This window comes from Fusarium solani (assembly GCF_023522795.1).
Source record: "Fusarium solani strain SB1 chromosome Unknown bctg00000001, whole genome shotgun sequence".
In the NCBI taxonomy this organism is placed as follows: domain Eukaryota; kingdom Fungi; phylum Ascomycota; class Sordariomycetes; order Hypocreales; family Nectriaceae; genus Fusarium; species Fusarium solani.
Window position 1 is genome coordinate 804,570 of NW_027072156.1, and position 24,275 is coordinate 828,844.

At 53.1% G+C, this 24,275-nt stretch overlaps 8 protein-coding genes across 8 annotated transcripts; 6 read left to right on the plus strand and 2 right to left on the minus strand.

Annotated features, from left to right (window-relative positions):
* Positions 1–568: 568 nt before the first annotated feature.
* On the plus strand, positions 569–1,972 carry MRS44_002363 (uncharacterized protein; the record flags this gene model as incomplete). The annotated part of the gene is made up of 3 exons (XM_065622795.1): positions 569–1,017; positions 1,067–1,577; positions 1,628–1,972. 3 exons carry the CDS (start codon positions 569–571, stop codon positions 1,970–1,972), a joined length of 1,305 nt encoding a protein of 434 aa, XP_065478867.1.
* Positions 1,973–2,792: 820 nt separating this feature from the next.
* Positions 2,793–5,033, plus strand: MRS44_002364 (uncharacterized protein; the record flags this gene model as incomplete). The annotated part of the gene is made up of 1 exon (XM_046284326.2): positions 2,793–5,033. One exon carries the CDS (start codon positions 2,793–2,795, stop codon positions 5,031–5,033), a length of 2,241 nt encoding a protein of 746 aa, XP_046126937.2.
* Positions 5,034–5,872: 839 nt separating this feature from the next.
* On the plus strand, positions 5,873–6,777 carry MRS44_002365 (uncharacterized protein; the record flags this gene model as incomplete). The annotated part of the gene is made up of 2 exons (XM_065622796.1): positions 5,873–6,351; positions 6,402–6,777. 2 exons carry the CDS (start codon positions 5,873–5,875, stop codon positions 6,775–6,777), a joined length of 855 nt encoding a protein of 284 aa, XP_065478868.1.
* Positions 6,778–7,787: 1,010 nt separating this feature from the next.
* MRS44_002366 (uncharacterized protein) lies at positions 7,788–10,078 on the minus strand (the record flags this gene model as incomplete). The annotated part of the gene is made up of 3 exons (XM_065622797.1): positions 7,788–7,857; positions 8,139–9,599; positions 9,651–10,078. 3 exons carry the CDS (start codon positions 10,076–10,078, stop codon positions 7,788–7,790), a joined length of 1,959 nt encoding a protein of 652 aa, XP_065478869.1.
* Positions 10,079–10,914: 836 nt separating this feature from the next.
* On the plus strand, positions 10,915–13,862 carry MRS44_002367 (uncharacterized protein; the record flags this gene model as incomplete). Its single annotated transcript, XM_046277488.2, has 12 exons — positions 10,915–11,023; positions 11,080–11,853; positions 11,922–12,015; positions 12,067–12,409; positions 12,465–12,735; positions 12,792–12,815; positions 12,866–12,959; positions 13,007–13,170; positions 13,224–13,253; positions 13,301–13,331; positions 13,381–13,405; positions 13,470–13,862. 12 exons carry the CDS (start codon positions 10,915–10,917, stop codon positions 13,860–13,862), a joined length of 2,352 nt encoding a protein of 783 aa, XP_046126940.2.
* A 706-nt stretch (positions 13,863–14,568) lies between these two features.
* MRS44_002368 (uncharacterized protein) lies at positions 14,569–15,285 on the plus strand (the record flags this gene model as incomplete). Its single annotated transcript, XM_046284845.2, has 3 exons — positions 14,569–14,865; positions 14,922–15,142; positions 15,192–15,285. The coding sequence occupies 3 exons, from the start codon at positions 14,569–14,571 to the stop codon at positions 15,283–15,285; spliced, it is 612 nt and encodes a 203-aa protein (XP_046126941.1).
* A 242-nt stretch (positions 15,286–15,527) lies between these two features.
* MRS44_002369 (uncharacterized protein) lies at positions 15,528–18,782 on the minus strand (the record flags this gene model as incomplete). Its single annotated transcript, XM_046284846.2, has 3 exons — positions 15,528–16,545; positions 16,599–18,025; positions 18,564–18,782. The coding sequence occupies 3 exons, from the start codon at positions 18,780–18,782 to the stop codon at positions 15,528–15,530; spliced, it is 2,664 nt and encodes an 887-aa protein (XP_046126942.2).
* Positions 18,783–20,050: 1,268 nt separating this feature from the next.
* MRS44_002370 (uncharacterized protein) lies at positions 20,051–21,082 on the plus strand (the record flags this gene model as incomplete). Its single annotated transcript, XM_046281625.2, has 4 exons — positions 20,051–20,156; positions 20,255–20,525; positions 20,601–20,979; positions 21,038–21,082. 4 exons carry the CDS (start codon positions 20,051–20,053, stop codon positions 21,080–21,082), a joined length of 801 nt encoding a protein of 266 aa, XP_046126943.2.
* Between the last annotated feature and the right edge of the window lie 3,193 nt (positions 21,083–24,275).

Consider the following 24,275-nt stretch of genomic DNA (forward strand, 5'->3'; position numbering starts at 1 on the left):
GGTAGGCTAGTTGCAAGGACTTGCCTTCTGCCCCAGAGTCGTGTGAAGAACTTCAGCCGTCTAGAGGTCTAATAACTGATGTATTTGGTTGAAAATGGAGACATATTACGCCTAGAAAGGTTCGTCTGGTGATTTCAACCCTATTCGTCTGACCTGCTTGGGCTGAATCGCCGCTATTGGTGCCCGCCCCGTGAGGCGTTCTAATCATCAAGTCTTTCGACGATGGATTCGGCCGATAATTATATCATTTACTTCACAGTAGCTGGAGATTTTACTCTAGAATATTTGTTTCATCTGAATTTTAATACATGGCAATAAGTTTTCATCTAGTTATCGCTTACCGGGACGAAATCGATGAAGGGGGGTCGCGGATGAAGACCTCCTGCCAGCTGCGCCACTCGGTAACTTCAAAGTCCCAATCAGGCATCATTATGCGACCTGGCGCTTCTGCTTTGGCCATGTGCTCACCTGATCTAGGCACATATAAGCAGCAAGCTCGCATATCAGACAATCACTGTATCAGGAACTGGCCTCATTCTACAACCAGGTCGCACTTGTAAATTTCAAGATGGTCTCCTCCATCTCCAACCCCTCGCGTTCCTCGGACCAAGACAAGGAACAGGCTCCTAATCCAGACAGCTTTGAGCCGCGCGAAAGCTCTCCAGACATCTCTCACGTGAAGGACAAGTTCCCAAAGGTTAAGGATGAAGCTTGGTTGGCGCAGCGTCTAGGAAACGCCATTACTAAACGACGCATGATCATCCGGTATAGACAGGCCAAAAACTCTCAACCTACAACGGCCGAGGATCGTGTCCCTGACGACATGGCAGACCAAGCTTCAGTCTCTACGCCCGCGACTTCGTTCATCAGTTCGTCTGACGAAGCTACGAGCCAGGATATTCCGGACCTGGATGACTTAACGTTCAACGGGAAGAAGCTGGAATATGGAGAACCCATCGAGTGCCCATACTGCAGAACAACCCAAGTTCTGGACACCCAACCTGAATGGAGGCAAGTGTTTGACCACAGAAACAGATCGTACCTCTTGGCACTGACAGATAGGTAGAAAGCACGTCTTAGCTGACCTTCAGCCATATGTGTGCATCTTCAAAGACTGCACTTCTGGTCTCTTCACCACTCAAAAGGAATGGCTCACTCACGAGATGACTGCACACTTGCAGCAATGGATCTGCAGTTGTTGCAAGGATGCTCAGAAGCCAACATTCGAAACTATGTCCAAAATTAAAGAGCATCTCGAGACCACGCACAACGCGGCTGAGGAGGATCTTACCGAGGCCTTGAAAGCGAGTCAAGTACCACCCAAGCCTTTTGAAGCTTCTTCATGTCCTCTATGTAACGAATGGGAACCACCCGCCGAGGAATCTCAAAACGTCAAGGAATTCTATCAACACCTGGGAAAGCACCAGCAGATTCTCGCTCTTGAAGCGCTGCCAATGTCGCTGAATGGGCTGAGCCGGGATGATATGTGCCTACTTCATTGTTCTCCCTGTGGCCATGTCTGGACCTCGAACGAGAGAGAAGAACCCTGTCCGGCGTGTCATGACAGGAAAGGAAAAGTGAGATTAGTCCTGGTCAGCCCATGTATAACCATGCTAACTCGACACAGCGTCTCCCCCGGCAAGTGAAGATGTCAACACCCTTCCCTCCAGGCTGGGAAGTCAAGATAGCCCCCGACCGTAACAGGGTATACTTTGTAGACCACAATGAGGGTAAAACAACCTGGATCGATCCTCGCAGCACGGAAGCCAGGCTCGTCGCCAAGACGCTCAAGATGGGACCACTTCCCGCAGGTTGGGAGCTCAGGTTAGAGGAGAAATCAGGCCGCATCTATTTCGTGGACCATAATACAAGCACAACGACCTGGGACGATCCGCGCGAAAAGTCGGATGCTAAGAAGCCGGAGTCTCTGCCGGAAGGCCGGAGGAAGAGGGCGATCAGCAGTCGCCTGTAGCCTTTGATCACAATGTCGAGATCCTCAAAGCACCGGGTCAAAAATTGAAAGGCTATGCGAGAATGGCGGAGGATAGTTGAGGACGTAAAGAAGTTGGCTGAGGCGAGGGATTAGGAAATGTTACAGGAGAGTCAAGCGAATAATGCGCAGTTGGACTCATGCCCAGATGTTGTGATATTACAAACAATGCCTGAACGCAATTGACGGTTTTCGATATTCTTTCCGCATAACTAGCTCTTTGTAATTGACCATGCCGAGCCTGCTGAGGGGTCCTATTAAGCATTTGCGAACTCGTCGGGATGTCACCCTCTCAAGCTATTATGGCGCGCCAAATGCGACGGAGCAGGGATGACCCGTCCAGAGCCTGCTGACAATGTTCAATAATGGTGCGTGATATTGGTTCCCCAGAGAAGCGGGCGGTTGAGTCGACGTTAAACGAGTGACATGCTTGTTAGGCACCGACAGCAAATAGAAGGATCCGCCAAGGCTGAATTCCAACTTTAATACCTTACCGAAGTGCTTGGCGATGCCTAGAAGCCGCACCAGTGACAACCTCCCGGGATGATGCTTGGTGGGTGCCTGTCAAGCCCTGGCGGCGCCCTCAGGCGTTAAGCACGGCACTTGGGAGCACATAAGCGGAGATGGCGCTCGTTTATTTAATTTTCTGAAACTCAGCTCGCGTATCTGCCTTGCCGTTAGTGGAGGAATGGATCCTTTGTGCCTCGCGTGGCTTGTCCTTGCATGGGAGAGTGGACTAGTTTCTTCAGTCTAGACTCATTCCAGCGTCTTTGGAGTTCAGCCGTAGCCAGAAATAAACGACATGTGCCTCGTCCCGCCGAGTTATCCGGTCTCGACCGCTGATAAAGACAAGTTATGTAAAGGGAATGCTGTCCCCCGCGTTTTCTGTCCGTCTTACCTTGTCGATATCATCACTGTTGTTAGTGCTGCTCTACCAGCACAACTCGCCAAGATGCCTTTCGACTTCAAGGCCTACGATGAGAAGTGCAGGGGACTCACCCTCGAGGAGCTCCAGCGCGAGTGGGAGCATTACACCCGCCTCATCTCCGGCGCCGCAACCTCTACGGCCGTCTCAGGCATGGCCATCCCTCTGACCCTCGGAGTGTCGACCATCGGCGTGGCCATGGCCGCACCAGCCATCCACAACGCCCGCAAGAAGCGCGAGATCATCGAGCGGCACCTCAACAGGCTCAATTCGACTCATCACACCCGCAAACGCGATGTTCTTGGCAGCATGGCTGTCAGTGGCACTATCGGCGTTGTCACACTGGGAGTTGGGTCCATGGGCGCCGACGCTGTTGCTACTGCTGGAGCAGAGCATGGGATTCAGTCGATTGTAGCCAACGAAACCGCCATCAAGCTCGCGACACATGCCGCCCTCGACGGCGCGGGAATGGCCATTGAACACAAGCACACGGATCGTCTCAAGAAGAAGGATGCCCTCAAGGCATTCAAGAAAGCCGGTGTCTTCCAAGCCGTCCAAGATGCCAAGGCCGCCGAAGCTGGATATTCGATCCAGCCCTACAACCAACAGGGGTACCCTTATGCCGCTGCTGGTAGCTCCTCTCAAGCACCTCCCATTCCTCCTCCTCCGCCATACACTCCTGCCGACGGGCAGACACCGGCTCCTCCCTCTTATGCGTTGAATGCGAATGGTTATCCTCAGGACTTCAAGGCACCTATCGCTTATACCCCAGCACCTCAGGGTCAACAGTACATGACGCCGGATGCCACTGGCCAGCAGCCTGCACCGCAATACTATGGCTATCCTCCACAGCAGGGTACTCAACAACAGGCTCCCTATCAGCAGCAACCCGGCCAACAGCCCTATCAGCATTCTGTCTCCTACCAGCAGCAAGTTCCTGGTCAACAGGCGCCTCAGCAACAGATCTTCTCTCCTCAGCAAGTTCCCGCCCAGCATCAAACCATCCCTCAGCAGCAAGTTCAGCAAGTTACCTCTCCACAACAGGTCCCACCGCCCGGTCATTCTTCTGCACCTTCATTCAGCGCCCAGGTCCTCTCACCACCGCAGACCCCGGCTGTTGGATATCCTCCCCAGGTTGTGCAAAATATCCAGTCCCCCGCTGTCGCCCAGCCGCAACCACACGAGCAACCAGGTTACTTCCCCCAGACGACGGCGAACCCACCCAACAACCCTACCCCTTCAACTCAAGTGTACGACATGTCGGGCATTAAGGGCGCTCTTCCGGCTCAAACACCTGCAGCAACGGGTTCATCATATCAGCCTCCGCCACCCCAGCAGTACTCCAGTGCTCCTTTGCCGACTCCCGCTCAGGAACAGCCCCAGACTTACACATATCTCCCAGCGCAAACGCCTCAACCAGCTGTAGCGGGATACCCTCCTCCCATCTCTCTTCACCCTCAGCCAACTCCTCAACCGGCATCTGCTCAAGTACCTTCAGTCTCGGTTCCTCCGCCACCAACACCACAGCCCGTGTCTACGGTCCAAGTGCCACCAGTCTCGGTGCCTCCTCAGACGACACCGCAAGCGGTACCTACACTTCAGACACCGTCAGTCGAGTACCAGCAACCAACTGGCCCTAGTTCCCAACCCCAGTACTATCCGCAAGCCACGTACCAGCACACTGGAACATATCAACAAACCCAGGTGCCACCGTCTCCTCAAGAGCACCCTGACAGGAGGGCTTCGATGATCAGCACGCCACAGCAGCCTCTCGCGCCACACCCTACCTACAATCCTCAACACTACCAACCAGCATCTCATCAACAAGCGTATACCCATTCTGCGTATCCAACTGCCCATACACCTGCACCACCCCAGCAAACACCTGCATCATATCAAGCAGTGCAATATCAGGCTCCTCCCCCTGGGGCCAGCACCAATGCCCCTCAGTATCAACTCAGCGCGCACTACACAGTTCCAGGTCAACCTCAAGAGCAGTACAAGCCAGGCAATCAATACCAGAACGGACAGCCCGCCCATCAGCCCCAGTACAGCCAACAGTATTATTATCCTCCAACTCCAGTCTCATTGCCTACTTCTCCCCCAGCAGTGCAGTAAGCTGATACCCTAGTTTTTGGATGATATTGGCGTTATGAGCGGGTTGAAAGCGAGCACGAAGTTAATGAAGGAACGCACATACTTTGAACTTTTGTTTGATAATAAATATTCTCTATTACACCTTTCAGTCCAAGTGCACATCCCTCCGCTAGAACTGTGATGTTCATAATACAGTACACTCACCTGCGTCACATGCTTCTCTCTCGGTACGCTTTTCCGTTGATCAGGCACAATCTTCTGAGTGGTCAACCCTCGAAGAAGAGGGACAAATTTGGACACAAAAGCAACCTCTGGGCTGGCGCGGCCCGCTCTGAATCGGCCAATGATGTCTGTAGTTAAGACGGCCCTGAAAGCCAACAAGGATGGTGTTGTTAACTAGCGTAATAGGCCCACAGAAAGGATTCAAGTGCCTGAGCATTGTTACTGAGCTGAGGGCATGGGTGATATTCTCTATTACCGCTAAAGAGTTGTTCAGCATCAGCAGGCTCTCACAATTGTTGGAGACAAATAAGCCAAGATAAGGAAACCAAGATGGCACTCAACCAGCATCCCATCTACGATATCAAATCTCGAAAAGGCGTCGCAATCCGTCCTCCATGTCACGAGCAACTGCGCTATCTAGCGCCACAGTCGATAGTCTCAGCGAGCCAGGCTTCTTTGGACGCTTCTAAACGGGAACCTTCATTTGGGATCGATTGGCAAAGCCACCTCCCGATGGTGGCTGTCCTTTTTTAAACAGCCTGTATCCCAAACTTCCTCTCCTGGATTTTGGTCTCCAGTGACTGTCTCTCTTTACCTGTCACTCATTTCCAGTCGTTCGTTACTACATCATCGCCAATATGAGGACCGTGATCCCCCTTCTTCAGCTTTTGGCTCTTGCCCATCAGGCCGCTGCGTCAGTGTGCAGGCCGCGAGTGACATCGTCTTCCGTCTCTGTTGAGTCCGTCACCACTTCTGCTTCGACTGCTGCCTCCAGCACTGTCTCGTCTACTGGTTCCGAGTCTACCACCTGGAGCAGCACTGAGACGGCGTCTTCGAGTACCGAGACTGTTTCCCTGAGCACTACCGAGACCGCCTCCTCATCCACCGAGTCGGCGTCTTTGAGCACCACCGACTCCTCCACCGTCGTCTCGACCACCAGCAGCGCGTCCGAGAGCATCTCGAGCGACTCCTCCACCATCACCTCCAGCACGCTATTCACCTCGACAACCTCGACCGCCGAGGCTTCGTCCACCACATCTTCCGTCCCCGAAGGTCCACCGGAGCTCCTCATCAACAGAGGCTTCGAGGACAAGGACTCCCTGAGCCCCTGGCAGCAGTACCAGAGTTGGGGAACCCTCGCCATCGCCACTGATGAGTCCCATTCAGGCGGCCAGTCTGCCCACCTAACCTGGTCATCCCCCCTCACCCCCGGGGCCAGTACGACTACAACACCGGCGTCGTCCAACCCGTGCCGGCCTCCAAGGTTGTAGCCGACACGCAGTACGAATTCTCCGCCTGGGTCAAATTGTCCCCTAGTATGAGGTGCCAAAACTTCTACATCGCTTGCTCCATCGGGGATGGCTTCATGCCTGGTTCCTTCCAGGCCACAGCCGTTCCTGGCGTTGGTGGCTGGTTGCAGCTCAAGACGACTTGTCAGTGGAGTCAGATCTGGTTGAATGCAGGACCAGGAGTGGCAGTCATTGGCCAGTGCACTGAGGCCGATTACTATGTCGACGACGCCAGTTTCAAGCTGGTTGTTTAGGGGGTTATCTAACGTTCTGTCCGGTTGGAGTCTTAGAAGCGAGGGTGTTTTGAGGGAAGGGGGTTTCTCGATGCACACACTGTACATACATCTTCTTCAAGAACACGCACACGCATTGGACATATACAGCTTTTTAAGGCATCACAGATTGTGACTGTCCTACCAATGACGTATCGAGCATTTGTCCAATCACCGAAGCAGGTTCCGTCTCCGTGTGCGGTAGAGAGCTAGGCTCAGCCCAATGCCAACCACAAGGCTTAATTAGGAAAGCTAAGCCTCTGTTTTGTTCCAGTGCTAAATCCCAAATTTGTGGCTTAGCTCCTGCAACCTCACGTCACTCAGGGAGCCATTGCCTGACTACTCGTTCAGAGGTGGACTCGAGTTTCAAACTACAAGCTCTCACCGCATGCTTTTCATAAGATTCACAACCAGCCATTGTTGCAGGAAGTATTAGCAGTCCTTGTTAAATTCGCATCTAAGGGTACATGTGGTTTCACTGTTTCATACTCCCCCGTTCGGCATCTCCGCTACGCCATTCCTTCGGTCTGGGCATGAATCCTCGGGCACCTCGCTTACCACCCCAAGGCACACATCTCTCTCTGATTGTAAATTCAATATGTGTTATACGCAGATCATTGAGCCTAGCATCGGCATGCTTGCATTAGCTCACCTGTCAGCCCGTGTGTTGGCGGTCAAGACGGTTTATGCCCTCTCTCTCTCTCTCTCGGTCCTATTAACACATCCCCTGTTTAGGCAGCAGTATTTTGACGGCCATATTAGGAAGGCAGGTCTTTCGTCTCTCTGTGCTGTTTCTCCTCTGATCAGACTCTGAATATCTTTCAATTTGAAGCTTGACACTTTTCAAAAGACGGGTAAGGCCATCAACCTCCACGAATATCAACCCCCAACCCGTCAAAGGCATGCTATTGTGTATACCGCAGGTGAGACACTGCAGCCCTCAATGCAACATTGACAGTACCATCAAAGCACAGACCGGGTGATTGAAAGCATCACAGTGGCTCGTCCTGGCAGTACACTCCACGCCTCAAAGCACCAGTAACAGGTCTTCTGGCATTGACTCTATGTACGTCTTATCATATACATTAAATCTCATATCATCTTCGACATCGCTCAGCGACTCTCTCATCACGAGTCCGAAACGGGGTTCACCTTCATCAATCTCATACCAACTCCAAGCAGCAGGTCTCTAACCACGCCTCATATTCGACAGACATAACCACGCCGGCCAATGCCCCCTCTTCCCTGAAGACTTTGTCGGCACCCGTCCAAAACTCTTTGCACTCATCGTACTTGACCCGGAATCCCCAGCCCTCAGCTTGAGGATCTTCCTCTGGTCATACCCCTTTCTCAAAAGGGCCTTTTGCACGTCATTCTGACCGTACCTGTCCGTGCCTATTGTGTTCGCGCCCCTGCAAACCAGAACTCTTATGATTCGATGTAGTTCCGCCTCGCTCTGCCCTTGCCGGAGTGCAAGCATCAGCGGTGTCCTATCCCCTGAGCAGAAGGCGTTCACGTCAGCCCCCCTCTCAACCAGAATCTTGACAAGGCCGGCCTGAAGCTGATAGCAAAATAGGTGCAGAGCCGTCTGCCCGTAGCCGTCCTTGGTGTCAATGCCGATATTCTCCAAACTAGGACGACTCGACAGACCCCTAGTTGCCTCGATCGCTTGGAGCACTATCCGAAGCGTCTCCTTGTCTCGACACCTATGGATTGGCGTTTGTTGGTTTGCGTCTCTAACAAGGACCAGGTACGGCCTTGTTAGAAGCTCCTTCAAAACCTCGATGTTTGAGCTGCTAACGGCGACAAGAAGAGGTGTGTCACCATTCCCATCCTCCATCTCGTAGAATCTCTCCAGAGTCATGAGCTCTACTAAGACCGACATGTCCATCTCCCGGTCTCGGGCAGCCACATGAAGTGGCGTGTTTCCATCTCCGTCTGTGAGTTGAGCAAAGGTGAGCTCATCCTCTCCAGTAACATCAAATCCCCTTGAAGTGCACCAAGCAACAGCTCGAGCGAGGCCGTCCCGTCTCGGCACAAAGTCGTCCCCGAGCTCATCACGCATCTCGGCTCGAAACGCGTCCACGTCAATGTGTCTTCTGCTCCTCTGGTATTGCCCTACAGTCAGGTTGTAGGTCTCGCAAATCTGCCGATGATACTGGTCCTTCCCCAGCCGTACGTAATCATCGAGAGCGTGTCGAAAGAAGGTGATGGCCTTATCAGTTTCGTTGAGATCGGCAAACATCTCGGCGATTCTACGCTGCTCGTCGCACAGCTTAGGAGCCGTGTGAGGGCGTGATTCGGCTAGAACCGTGGAACCCAGCATATCGAGCCTCTCGATGGCACTTGAGACGGCGGTTTGATCATGCTTCTGGCATGAAATAGCGATGGCGACGTACTTCTCTGCCAGATTGACCCGTTCTGCCATGTCCAAAGCATAGCCAGGCTGCTGTTCCCTCAACTCCTTTCCGAGCTCGATCGCTTGCCGTTGGAACGGCAGGGCAAGAATGGGCATGTCGGCCTCGAAGAAGCGAGTAGCCCAGTTCTGTGCTGCCTCAAACCTGTACTGGAGCTCTCTGACGCTACCCTTTCTGCGTCCCGATGGAGGCAGCAGGAGGTTTTCAGTTTGTGCGTTCGATGGATTCGGGTTCTCGCGGAAGTACTGCGTCGCCGTGTCCGTCAGCAAGGCCTGGGTGGTCTGCCTCCATGTCTGCAGCTTCTGATCGTCGGTCGATAATCGTGGAAAGGCCGTCCCAAGTTCGTTGAGGACTTCCCTGACTCTCTCGACGGGACCTGACTCTAATCTACCTCGAGGTGTCAGAAGCAATCAAAGATACGGGCAAGTGTTTACTTACTGACCCAGGACCGAAGCACTAATCTGAAAGATCTGGATACTTCGGTCGACTCGCTTGATTAGGTGGTCATCTTGATCCAGCTTCAATCGAAACGCCTTCATTGCCTTATCCTTAAAGCCCGGGTTTCCTCCATAGAAGGCATCTGCATCGGGTATCCCTAGACCAGAGAGGTCCTCCTGGAAGTGCTCGAGGTGTGCACTAATGGATGCAAGATACTTCTCTTGTGTAGGCGTTAAGGTGGTTACTCGCCATCTCTCCAACCTCTCCTTCATGAGCGAGCATGAATTCTTCAGCAGATCGCTCACCACGGCCCAGTGCTGGGCGTCAGCTGGGGAGTTGCTGACGGCCTTGATCAGGGCGTCAAAGACACTCCAAGTCTTGAGGCCCGTCACGATGAGAGCAATGACCGCCGAAGCTGGTTCAGCCATGCTTGAGTGAGGGTCTCACGCCCCCTCAGGCTTTGCTCTTGTCCTTCTCGCGGTCTGTATGGCTTCGAAGGATGATGCTCAACGCAAGTCAAGGCGGAACAAATGCGGAGCAGGGTGAGTCTGGGGATCTCCCCACCCCCGGATTTGCGTAGTGACATATACCAAGTAAGCATACTGCACTGCCTCATAAGCCCTGCAAGGCGAAGGACTACTGCCTTGTACTGAGCGAGCCAACCGCTGAGCGTTGGGTGCGACAAGTGACGTTCTTGGCAGTCAAGGATCCCTGTAGAGCTGGAAAGTCCTTCATCCCCCTCCCCCTGCCGCTCGTGGCTGAGTCGGTCCAACACGCCATGGTTTCAAATCGTCTCCCGTGTTGGTTGTCTCTCGATATTTTGCTCAAATTGTGGCTCAGCCGTTTTTCATGACCTAAAGTGAAACCACTGATCTGCAGCTAATATGACCTTTAATTGAAAATCATCCCAACGTCGTCGAATGGGAGCCTTCGACTCACAGCCTGCAGGATACATACACAAACTGCACCACAACCGGGCGAATATGCCCTGCAGTGACTGTTCGTGTTAGCGCTTTGTGTTACATGCATGCTGACTCGATGCCGCATATGTCGTTGCCTATTCTCCCGCTGCGGGCTGATTCCATTTGTGATGGGATCATGAGGTTTTTGAATGTCTTGTTATTTGTCTGCCTTGGAACGAGGTTGTACAAGATCAGCAAAGGCATATTTCTCCAACTTTTACTCCGATCTTGTTGAGGCCTAGATATTCACTCTCTAAACCAGTTGCATCTTTGGAGCTTGAATCAACAGCCTCATACTAGCCATGGCTCGCCAACCAGCCGAAGCCGACGGTCGCGCTCAGCCTCGAGGCCTGATCAATGGATGGATCGGAGAGCAGATCGAAGATCGAGAGGAGCTAGGAAATCCACTCAGTAAGCCAAAAGTTCTCATCCTCAAATCATCGTCTTTGTACTGACTCTTTTCAAAGCCAATGTCGAGGACAGCACTCTTCGAGAAGCCTGCAGACAGCTGTCCCAAGAACAGTCCAAGGTCCCCTTCCAACAACTCCTTGATGCTGCAGAAGTCGCCAAACACCGATATGAGTACTACTGCTTCTCAAAGGATGCCACCGACGGCACCAGCGCCCCTGACGGTCCCGGCCTAGCTCTCAGGGTAGACCTCAGCCTCGACGACAAAAAGGCTCTCGTTGCAGAGCGAGAACGGCTCTTTTCCGGCAGGGGGATGCTCATCATCATCTGGACCGTCTCTCTCGCCGCATTCCTCCAAGGTCATGTCCAGTCGTCCATCAACGCAGGGAGTCTATTTGCCGAGACAGTTGGCATCACCCAGCCCCGTCTGATCAACCTTACTGCGTCAGAGTCTAACGTTACCTTTGGCTTTGTCCAAAATGCCATCAATGGTATTAACAACGGCACATACAAGGACACCTACCTGGACGATTTCATCCCACAGAACGGGACATACAATGGGACCGATCCGGCCGATACTACCCCACTGGGCCTCAACATGACTGGACTCGGGGCCACCAGCATTGCAAAGTGGCAGCTGGGCGGTATGAATGCCATCCCCTTCCTCACGGCGGCCTTCCCGGGCGCACCGCTCTCTCTACCTGTCAACTATTGCTTTGGTCGTCGCGGGGCCCTCGGTATCTCTGCCCTTCTCATCATTGCCAGTTCTCTGGGCTCGGCCTTTGCTTCCACGTGGCAGCAGGTCCTTGGTGCAAGGATAGTCGGCGGAATAGGTGAGTCATATCTAGGATCCGGCAGTGGATATGCACCTCTTGAGTCTAGGCTAACACATCCCCTACAGCCATGGGAATCAAGGCTGTCAGTGCCCCTATCCTCGCCTCCGAGACGGCCGTGGGCTACTGGAGAGGCTCTACCATCCTAGCATGGCAGCTATGGTAAGAAAAGTCCCCCCTTTCTATATCGTAATCACTAATATCGACATCCAGGGTTGCGTGTGGCATAATGATCGGCTTTGTCGTCAACTTGGTGATTGCCAGCGCCACAAATGTCCTTGACACGGTGCCCTCTCACATCTACCACATTGTCAGCGAGAACCGCACTGAAATCGAGAACGGCATCGAAATCATGACGCCATTCTCTTCCTCCGGTTATCAATCACGCTATCTCGCCTTTCAACTAATCCTCGGCGCCCCTCTTGTTCCTTCAATACTACTTCTCATCGCCTTGTGCTTTTGCTACGAGAGCCCACGGTTCTACATGAGACCGGGGACGCCCAACTACAACCTCGAACGAGCCTTTGAGATTCTCCGTAAAGTCCGCAAGAATGAGGTTTGTATTTCCTTTGCCGGCCTTTGAAATCTCCCTTGTCTAACAGATACATCAGCTCCAAGCCACTCGTGACTTCTTCCTCATCTGGTGGTCGATCAAGACTAGCGCTGCCAAGCAGGAAGCGAAGCAATATCCACTCAAGGCCGGTCAAGTCAAGGGGGAGAAGAGGGACGAGGATGTCGACTCGGGCTTGACATACATGTCTCGCATCTGTGTGGTCCTCAAGCTCTCTGGAAGACAGTTCAGGCCTCTGTTCAATCAGCGGCATCTGAGAAACGCCATGTTGAGCAGCTGTACCGTTGCTCTGGCCCAGCAGCTTTGTGGCAGTATGTTCCCCGGTCTACAAGCTCTTGACTACCTATATCGCTAACTGTGTTGACAGTCAACGTATTCGCCTTTTACTCAAGTAAGTACAGTTCGAGAGAAATCAACACTTGATACTAACCAGCTTCATAGACGAGCTTTTCAGCAACTACGGAGTCGAAAAGAGTATGGGATACAGTTTTGGTTTCGGTGGTGTCAACTTCTTCTTCGCCTTGCTAGCAATGAGGTTCGTATCCCTCTAGAGTACTTGATTTACAAGTCTAACCCTCCCAGGTCTATCGATATAATCGGACGAAGACGCTGGCTCTTGTCCACCCTCCCAGTGATGAGTGTCTGCTTAATGGCCTCGGCTATTGCCTACGCAGTCGATGGCACAACCGTCACACCTCGAGGAGCCCAAGCTTCCGAGTCTATTGCTGGCATCGTCTTCATCTACTGTGAGAAGCCCAGGAAATCTTGTGCGTAGGATACATACTGATTCATGTCTTAGTGTTTGCTGCTGCATACTCTCCAGGTCTTGGTGGGTCCAGGTCCATGCTTTGATAAGTGTGCTTCTAACAAACCCAGGTCCAATCCCCTTCACTCTCGCCTCTGAAAGGTTCGTGTCTTGAACTATTGTGTGAATTCAAAAAGCTAACCAGCCTTAGTTTCCCTCTGTCAAATCGAGAAGCCGTACGTTAAAGCTCCATACTGTAACGAGTGGTTACTTCGTGCAATGCTAACAAATTCTCTTCAGGGTGCTTCAGTAGCCATATCCATCAACCTGCTCTTTGCGGGCATTTTGACAATCCTGATCCCCAGCATCAACAGAGAGTTCAAGATCGAGGGCACTCTCGGCTTCTTTGCCGGCATGAACGTGGTCGCGTTCATCCTCGTCTGGCTGTTTGTCGAGGAGACAAAGCGGCTACCACTAGAGGAACTAGAAAAGGTGTACGACAGCCCCAAGTTCGACTTTGCCAAGTACCAGCTCTTTACGCGCCTTCCTTACCATATGAAGCGATTGATCTCTTGCTTCGGGGAGGTGGAGGAGCCAGAGAGCTTTGACGAAATTGTGCTAAGGAGGAGGAGGGCGGGAGATCAGGCTGATACGTCAGATGATGAGGTTCCGCCGCGACGAGGGACTAATTAGTCTCCCATTTTGTTGCGGTCTAGATATAGCATAGTTAGGGACCATATTTTAAGCCGCCTAACTTCGAGTAGAGATTGTGATCATATCATGGGTATAGATTGTTTGGGAATGTAATAAAAGCCTGGCGTGGACAAGATTCCAGTCCACTCTCTCTCTGCAGTTGGCCCGCTTTGAGACGTGAGAACTTGCACCAGAGGTTTATCGAGACCACAATAGTGTGCCATTGTGGATAGAATAGCAAACTTGAAGCTGTCTCAGACCCCGAATCGGGAAATTTATATGGCGGTCGCACGATCAGAGCATCATCAAGGTGGGGGTCACGATGGCGGCCAAAGTCAAACTCAGCCACGAGAAGCACTGATAAATACACCCAACGGGGAACAGCATCAACCCTTGAATCTAATGGGCATTGAAATCATATTCCTTACTAGATCAGTGCATTCTTCTATTGACCGTCATCTTGATCTCAGTCATATCCAATCCTCTGAAACTCTTGGCGCAAAGTCCAAACCCCCCTGATGGTCCTCCCCAGAGTCCCCTAACTTTTAGCGCCCGCCGCTTAAAATGCGTCCACACAACCTTAATACGTAACCCCGCGACGTCATCAGCCATCAAAAGATCACAAGACCCAGCCCAATCCAAACCTCAACATCAACATCAACATCCCCTCCTTCTCCTCCTACAGCATTATCGCGATACCTCGAAAATGGCTCCTCCTCGTCCATACATGTACAATTACGGCGATGGCCCGCAGCCAGCTCCTCCTCCGCCCTACGGGTACTACCCGCCGTACCAAACCCATGTTGTCGTCACCCCTACTCGTCAGGACCGTCGACGCTCCTGCGCGAGGTTCGTCGTTTCCACGGCGCGCCAGTTCTCGCTCATTATTCCATTCGTCATCGTCATCCTAAGTATCTGGTGGTCCTTCCGGTATCAGGTGTGCCCCAGCGATGCGGCCGTGGGACATCCGTGCTCGTGGCTGCTATGGTTGAGTCTGCCCATTGTATGCTATCCTATCATGCTTTCCACCGCCAGAACGCCATACTAACATAAACTCAGGCTATCGCCTCGGCTATCTGGAGCATCGCCATGATCATTTCGGCCCGTCGCGCCCTCCATCACATGTCACATGTGCCCACGCCCGTCAATGCTGCAGTCCAGCTCATCCTCGCCATCGGCGCGACAGTCTGCTTCGCCCTACTCGTCTATCACATGGAGACCTACGATTATTGGACTCGATACACAGAAGGTGGAATGGCTGCACTCCTTGCGATGCTCTTGTGAGTCAACCTTGAGAGACACCTTGCTCACTGCTAACCACTGCTTCAGCATCGTCAATTGGATCCTATTTGTCTGGACACTGAAAGAGATCAAGGAAGGCCGACAACAGCGGCAGCATGCAAACAGTCACATCCCCATATAAGCGAGACAAATCTGACGAAATAGCAATTTCTAAACTTTTACATGCAGCAGTCATTGGGACTGCACAGTACCTATCGAGGATTGTAACCCTTGAAAACTGGGCAAAAAAAGATAACCACCCACGCTCCATTTCCCTATTATCATACAGTAGTACCGCTCTCGTGACAAAGACCGATCCCGAGTATTATTGGCACAATGAGTCTAACTCAAGAGGTCGGGTGCCGGTTCATGTTCAGCTCGTCTTCACAGGCTGCCGCCAAATCCACCATGAGCCGCGAATCGCAGCTGGTAGTCGCGGAGGTCAGCCCAGTTACGTAGCTCCTCCTCTTCGTCTTGCGACGTCATCTGGTTCGGATCCGTCGCCTCGAGACCCGTGCCGTTGGTGGCGCCCGTCTTTTCCAGCTTGACGAGAATGTTGATCAGTTGTGAAAGCGCTTCCTCCGACTTGATCGCAAACGGCCCCTTGCGCTCCGGTGCGTCATTCAGGAGCGTAGATGCTACCTGGCGGATCTTGTTGATGAGAGAGCCCCCGTTTGGCTCCATGTTGCGCTGGGAAATTGATCCTAGAACCGTAAGGAGGCCCTGGACAATGAGCTCCCGCTCGGACGACATGAAATCGTGGATTTCCTTCTCATCAGCATCCTGTGCCGCCTTTTCCTCCTCCGACTGGCCGTCAATGGGGTTGGTATCCTGTTGCTGCTCAGACAGATGAACATCACGAAGGTCAAAGTAGAGTTCGACGAAATATGACCGCGTCGCCAGTTGCGAGACATAAATGTTACCCTTCTGAATCTCGTACTGGAGGTGACGACGCCGCGCTGGTTGATTCTTGATCACGTTGCGCAGGTCGTGCGCGGGCTGACTGTTTGGCCAGGCTGGGGGCACGTAATGCATCCCAGCTTCGTCCAAGCTGGTGGCCTCATCCCCGTGATTTCCAAGCTGAAGCTCTGGGGGGAGGTTATCTGTGATACTCTTGGCCGCCAGAAGGCCATCCCGGAGCAGGATGCGCTGATCGGCCCAAGGAAGAGTGCTCATGCCATAAGCCAGCTCGAGACTGACGATGCCGTTCATGGTGGTGTAAATGTCAATAGCGAACCGGAAGCCCGTCAAAAGGGTAACGCTGCCATCCTGCTGATGGATGACTTCGTTGGCGAGGACACAAATGTCGTCCACATTTTCAGGGTACGCGGGATATGGAAGACTAGGGGTCGAGGGCGCAATCACCATATCCGCAGAAGAAGCACCGAGTTGTGAGAATGAACTAGACTATAGTCAGTACAGAATTGCAAGGGTTTTGCATAGATAAGCACTTACCGCACGCCAAGAAGAAGGCAGTAGAAAATGCGCTTCCCGATCTGGTCTTTGACGTGGTTAAACGGCAGGGGGTCCGGTGAACAGTTGTCGTTACCAAAAGTAGGCAAATCCCCGGGGTGCTTGGGTCGATGGAAGCCGAGCTCGCGGAGAAGGGTCAAGGTTTCGGCCATGAATTGACCCGAGGCGTTCCACTGATGGGTATATCCCGAGGCCAGGCCCAGGAAATAGCTAGTCGCAGCGTCGTCAAGCGTCTTGGGCTGCTTGAGCGGCCACTTGCTCCCTCGCGTGAGCAACGAAATCTCACGGCATTTTTCAACCATGACGATTGCCCGAGGGAAGAGATGAGTGCTGTGCTGTGCTTTGAGGTGCTCTCTCGCGCTTCGTGGGAAGGATGCCACAAGGGCGCAGATCATGCTCGCCAGCAGACCAAGGAACTCGGGTTTGGTGCGATCTTCGCGATTGGCAAAGGACTGGCGGAATGTAGGCTCATGAGGAAACGGCGCCAGGGGGTGGATGTATGTGAAGAAGTCATCAACCAGGAGCTCGAGAACAGGCATTGGTGCGATAGATTCGGCGTCCAGAACACCCTCAGTCGAGATGTTCATCAACGTCTTGGCCGCAGTCTGAGGTGAAGGTGACATGGCTCCAAACACAGCAGCAGCTGTCGCCACGGCTTGAGAGTCCACGCGCGCACGCTTAGCAGCCTTTGCGGCCTCAGCATGCTTGTTTGGGGGGCCTCGCCGCTTCGTCTCACGGTTAAAGGTACAGTCGACACCCAGTTCTCGGCATGGTCTGCAGGGGACGTTAGAGTCGTCACACTTGACTTTGCGCATACTACACATATCACAGGCGCGTCGGAGACGGGTTAATTTGGGGTTAATAGTCGGATCGCGCATGACCCCGCCAGGACCAGGGACGAGGTGAGTCGCCATATCCGTCGCATGGGGAATCGCTCCGGTAACGACATGGTGGGGTTGGAGGCCATCTGGAGAAGATGTCGCGTCGAGCGTCTGGTGTTGGTGGTGGCCAACGGCCTCAGCGGCAGCCACGGCAGCATGCTGGAGGGCCTGAGGGCTGTTAATCTGGTGGTTTATAGCATGAGCGGCATCGCTGGCGGCCTGGAGCATTTCGAGGCCATTGCTGGCGTAGGCGTGGACCGAGGCATGCGACGTGGGTGAGGGTGGAGGAGGTGAGCCCGACATAGTGACGGTTCGGATCGATTCGTCACGCTGCGCCGGGCCTGCGACGGCGGGCGTCGACGGTGGCTTGCGGAGCACCGGGCTCGGCGAGCGGAGCTGGGCTGGGTGTAAGCGGGACCCTGAGGACGGGCCTGGATGGATCGTCGGGGTGTTCGAGGGTAGAATGTCGGAGGAAATACGGGTGTTGAGGGGTGTTGAAGCGAGGTGAGGCCGATGAGCGGCCAGGAGCTGGGAGAAGTGTTGGGTCACGTGATTCTCAAATCAGGTGCTTATTAAGCGAGTTTGAGGCCCTGTCGGTTTGATTTGACGAGAAGCTTACCCTGGAGCAACAGCCCAAATTGCCGACATTCCAGTCAATCCTCGCTAAATCTCCATCGTGAGGGCGTGATGCTCGATTATCAATCTATCTAATCTATCTCGTATCCAGAGTATCCCTTCGATGTGGCTTCTTGCATGACGCACTCATTTATGTCACATGAAAATGCGTGTGCTGGATTTGGTCGTGCTGTCGATGATCAACTCTAACGACCTTAGGTAGGTACGTCGAGCTGTACTTCCCATGTAGTGAGCTAGTCATCTTGTAATCAACAAAAAATATCATCTTATGAGATCTGTGTACGAGGTGGTAAACCTCAAAGACCAGATTGGGAGCTCAAGAGACACCCCCAGGTTCCATGATGCCACATGGGGGCATCGCATCATGGGGAACCAGAATCGGGGAAATAACCCACGACTATGGAGCCCATGCGTTCATCTGATGACTGACCGAGTCCCATCGGGAATTTTGGGGGAGGGGGTTCTTCGCGGATCTGGCATCATCTGGTCCTTGCTTGCGGCTGAGGTGTACACGGACGAGACCGATAAGACCGAACTGCCGGCGCAGCACAGTTAAATGAAGCGGCTGGTTGCTGTGGCATTCTAGAAGACGGCGGCTTGGCTGGCTTGCTATTACACGAGGAGTCATGGGATTTGACGAGAAGTCCATGCTTTGTGCTAACATAGCTATCATAGAGCTAACTTGTGGTGGAGTGGAAGTTCCCTCCTAGCTGGAGAGCTCGAGGTGAAGCTTGGCAACTCGCTATGAGCTCCCTGCACAAAGATCTCATGGCCACAACTGCAAAGCATAAGCTGTCGCGTGCACTGTTACTCCTCAAAACACACCACTCCTCAAGCCCAAGCTGTCATGCAGATCTCGGATGCTCTCGCAGTCTAGAAACATGGGAATTCGCTTAGCTCTCCTTCTCCCGCTTGCCGCCGCCTTTCAACGGTCGTCCCGGAAGTGAAACACGACCCAATCACATGGGTTGGAATTTTTCTTTCTAACATGATCGGGGTCTCGTAGCCAATCAACGGACGCGTCCCCCGCAAGTCGCCGTTGTTTCTTTGGGAGGGTTTCTATTTGTGACAGGCGGCATGATGACGACGAGCGAATCAGCAGCGTGATTATCTTTTCCACCTCAAACGATTCAACCTCTGTTTTCTGGCCATTTTGACAATATGACCTTATAGTAACCTCACTCAACAACACTCAATCCTCTCTGTCATCCTCCAGGCTCAATTCCTCCTTTCCTCGGGTGCATCCGGGCTGGCTACGCCGGGCACCGACCTCCCAACGGAGTCACGGACCCCTGGGACGGCCCCACTCATCAGCCCACCGTCACCATCGCCTGATGTTGGCGACCTGGCGTGATGGGCTCAGCCTGGAGCCCAGACAGAGCCAAACAGCACCAGCCAAGGACGGACGGAGCAAGGCGAGACTCGGGAACAGCAAGAGATTTGCTTCAGCATGAGCGCCTATGATGACCCCGGAGAAAAAAAAAGGTCATGGACAAGGCGAGGGGCAAGGGCCGGCGCGTGGAGGGGTGGGAGATGAGGCCATGGGATTGAATAAATACTGCTTTGCCGCTGAGCTGGATGATTCGCACCTCTTGGATTGATCTGCCTGTTAGTTGTTACTTGTTTTTTCCTGTGAAAATCGCATCCTTCTTAGTCCAGCTGCGTCACTAGAGAGCTCTACTCCTCATCAGCTGAGCAATCCCTCCTCTCCTCCTCTCCCGACTTTTTCACCACCATCGCCCGTCTCATCCGCGAAACTCGACCCTCTGGCAAGCAGCGCATTAAAAGCCATCATAAGCACAAAGCTCGAAATTGCCCGTCTCACGATCTGGGAGGATTGAAAAGAGCGAGAATCTCGAAAATCCGTCTTTCACACAAACCCATTCTTCATCTAAAAACCGCAACACCACAGCCAAAATGTCGGCCACATCACGACCCATGAAGCACATTGATCGCGAGGATCTCTACACCAACCTAGAGGCCCGCGTCATGTACCTTCACTCATTCCTCGACTTTTCCAGCCGTACGTTCCCGTCCTTTGTCAGAAATCATCTCCTGATCCCGAAAACCCGCGGAGTTGAAGAGAATGGACCGAAATGGAGACTAACACATTTGCTACAGGAGACATTGAAGCCCTCATCACTGGCGCCAAATACGTCAAGGCCCTTATCCCCGCCGTAGTCAACATCGTCTACAAGAAGCTCCTCCAGTACGATATTACCGCTCGTGCCTTTACCACCCGCAGCACCTCGTTCGAGGGTCCTCTCGATGAGGTGCCCGACGAGAACAGCCCTCAGATTCTGCACCGAAAGATGTTTCTGCGTGCGTACCTGACCAAGCTGTGTTCGGATCCCAGTAAGATGGAGTTTTGGGAGTACCTGGACAAAGTTGGGTAAGTCGCTGATTCCCTCTTCAATTCTTGGAATTGAGCAGCACCAACGAGATCATGATGGTTAACCATGAACAGCATGATGCACGTCGGACTCGGTCGCAAGCACCCCCTCCACATCGAATACGTCCATCTCGGTATCTGCCTAGGCTTTATCCAGGACATCATGACCGAAGCCATCCTCTCACACCCCCGCCTGCATATTCAGCGCAAGACAGCGCTCGTCAAGGCCCTCAACAAGGTCATCTGGATCCAGAACGATCTCATGGCCAAGTGGCACGTCAAGGACGGCGCCGAGTTCGAGACTGGCGATTCAGATATTGAGATTGAGCGCGAGGGTTACCTGCACGGCAAGCGCATCATTGGCGACGGCACCGGCTCCGAGGATGACGCCTCGGAGCACCACCAGCCCGCCACGCCGTCGCGGATCCCCCACCCGGGCACGGCGTCTGGCGGGGTGTGTCCGTTCTCGGGGATGGGAGCCCGGCCGACGAGGCCAACTAAGCGTGATGCAGCTTGGCGTTTTGACTCGAGACGGGGTCTCGAGCGAGCGAGGATAAAGGGTTCCAATGTTTATATCTGGCGTTCATGATGACATACTTTGGGAGGCGGGTACTCGGGCATTTGGGGTTTCAAGGCAGTTAATGTTTGTGTCTTTTTTGGATGTTCTGTGTCTGGTGTCTAGATGAAGAAGAGTTATGAGAATGATTGGGTAACAAGAATACCACAACTCAATTCCCACGCGACACCCATAACCATGATTCTTACTGCTGAAAGTCTATCCGAAACGTGAAGCTTGGTTATGAGAGGTTAGCGGCGAGGCTTAATTTGTGAGGCCGTGAGGGGATATTGGCGTTGAGAAGTTGAAGTGAAGTCAAGTTAGCACCTCAGCGACTAGGTAATTCTTAATAGAACGACATATTCCCAAATTACAATACGTCCCCTATACTTGGTCAACTGAAACTTCAACCGCTGTTAGCCTGATTCACTTGACGTTTGCGATACCACCTCGGGTCGACATCTCCACGTGGACCGGCTCTTCAGAGGGGCAACGGACCCGCGATTGACGCATCATGGTTGCTCGGTTGGCCCGCCGTCAAGGTACCTGGACGATCCCGGCTGAGGGCTCCATCTGATATTAATGTGAACCAGGTGATTGGGTCTTGTCAGGGTCATCTTCGCGGGATGACGGAACGTCGTGTTTCCTGCCATTGGCCGTCCATCATCTCGTCACATAAACCCAATCAACTGCCCCGCGGTGGGGTTGAAGTTGAGAGTTGAGAGCAAATGATGATATGATGGACTCGGTTGGATAGAAGAGGGCAAAGGAGAGCGATGTCTTGCACATAGCGGGATCTAGATTAGACCGCAAATTGTTAGGCCTTGTTGCATTCCATGTTGGTCAGATAGGAATCGGCTGCTGTGCGTAAACATCAGGAATTCTCTTGTCATTTCTGACGGGGTTGCCGGGCCGGGACTCTCAGGGTCTGAGTAACCAGGTCCCAGGCAGTCTCGAACCTCTTGGGGGAGCTGTTGCGCAACCCGTCAACCTCCAATGGCAACCCGTCGATAAAGCACACTCCTCTCGAGGCGAACGAACATGATGCACACATCAGCCGGATGAGGCAAAGGCTGCAAGACGCAGGACGCAGCGGCAAGGCAAGGCATTTGTTCTGTACAGTACGTACGCACGCACATACAATAGGATCGCATAGCCTCGCGCGCATCGGGATGCTCGTGGTCGTGGAGCGCACGAATAGCGGCACGTCCTCGAGGCCAGCAAGCGGGTGTGAATGCAGCTCGTGGTTGCGGCTCGGCAACGCAACGGACAAAGTAGAAGAAGCAAAACTCGAACAGGGACGAAAAAGACGATGGGAAATTCTGGTAAAAATGGCTCATGGAGCGTGGTCTATGCAAGCCACCATCGAAGATTGTATGCAGGTAGGGAAACCAACCTGTCAGAGATATGTATGCAGCGCTGCGCCTGTCAACCGGCTCCGAACCGTCAGTGCCAGATCGTCTTCAAGGTCAAGTCCCGGGGGTTCTCGCTAGACGAGACGAGAAGCTCGGTACGAACGACTAGAGCCAAGGCAAGTGCCGGAAAGGGGCGGCCACGTTTGGCGGATCGAGGCGGTGGATGGTTGGAGAATCTATTGGCGATGGGTAGTTGGGTTGGGTTGGGTTGGATCATGGAGGATGGGAATGGCGCCCCGGCCCGTGGCGGCGTGCAGTTTAGCAGGAGAGAGCTAGAAGAGGAAAGACCCTGTGCTAATCTGTACTACTAATAGCCGGGCGGAGAGGCACACGCTCGATGCCTGCTGGACATCAACCGGAGGTGGGGGCATGGATCGTTTCCCTGGTGGGGGAGGGGAGGATTGGCACCGGGCGGCACCGGGGGATAAGTCCCGGGTGCGGTTTTCAGTGGATTCTAGGTGCAGCGCAGTGGGCTTGAAGGCCTCGGACTGTCACCCGAAGCAGACCGATGCAGGAGTAGTGCCAGCAAGAATGCACACCATTACTTGGGGGAATGCGGTAAATGCAGCGTCATGCTGAGGTCTCGATGGATGCTGATGACAAGAGGATGAGAAAGTAGAGGATAGGCGAGGGAACTGAGTTACTCGGTGAGGCCTAGGCGGTAACTTACCCAGATCATGACTTTTACGTGATGTTCACGAATGCCCTGGCCGGTCGGTGTTGCATCTCCGGTTGACGGCGCTCACCGTCTTTTGGTGTACAGTACAGTACGTCTCTCTCGGTGGTGGAAGAACAACTCGCGTTCTGCGTGTCAGTTTTATGTCTGAGGCGTGCACCGTCGCCTCTGAAGCGTGCTTGTGCCTTTTTCCTTGGTTATTGTTGGTGGTTGAAGCCGGGTGCATTAACCTGTGGGGGGGCCTTGGCCTTGTCCAGTCTTGGGGGTGTTGCGTTGCGTTGCAGTCGAGGGTTGCGCAACTGTCCATGACGATGAGGATTTTTTTTTTGATTCAGAATTGACCATGGCTTGCGGGATGAGACATTTACCATGTCAACGGGAACTCGGTTGTCTCGTTGCTGGGATAAGTTGAAGCCGCTGTCTACAACTCAACTCATGGTTTGGACCAAGCAACAAACAAGGGGCAGGATAAACTACTTGCCCCTCCCCCTCCCCCGCCATTCCCATGATCGATGGCACGGATCACATGGAAGCATTCAACATACGAGTTGACAACGAACCAGTTCCTTGGAGTTTGACGGTGTAGATAAGAGACGGAGGTCATTACCGCGAAGAGCTGGACAAGGAATGCCAAAACTTACAGTGGCGAGATCTATCAAGAACAGCTCGTGTTATCTAGACCTCGTGATGCCGAAAATTCGGCGGTGTTGGAAAAAAAGTTGGAGTTGACGGGGAGGTTAAACACAGACCACCTCCACTATCCGTACAGGACGTGTGGTGATAGACAAGGCAAGGCAAGGCAGCTGAAGCTACTGTACATTAGCCTGGCCATTGAGTGCCGTCCTGTACCTGATCGGCATCTGTATCCTGGTTTTTACTCGGTCTTGAGTTAAACGTCGAGGCATCTTGGCAGGTATTGAACTGTTTTGTCGTCGCGTGAGGTCTGGCATGGGCTGGAACATGGCGGGGTGGCTGGCAGCAATGGAGGAAGTTGAAGAGGAAGAATGCCACCAGAGCAACCACTGAAAGAATAGGCAAAACTCTTGATTATACTTACTCAATTAGCACAGATCTGTTCAATTGACTCCAATATGCCCAAAGCA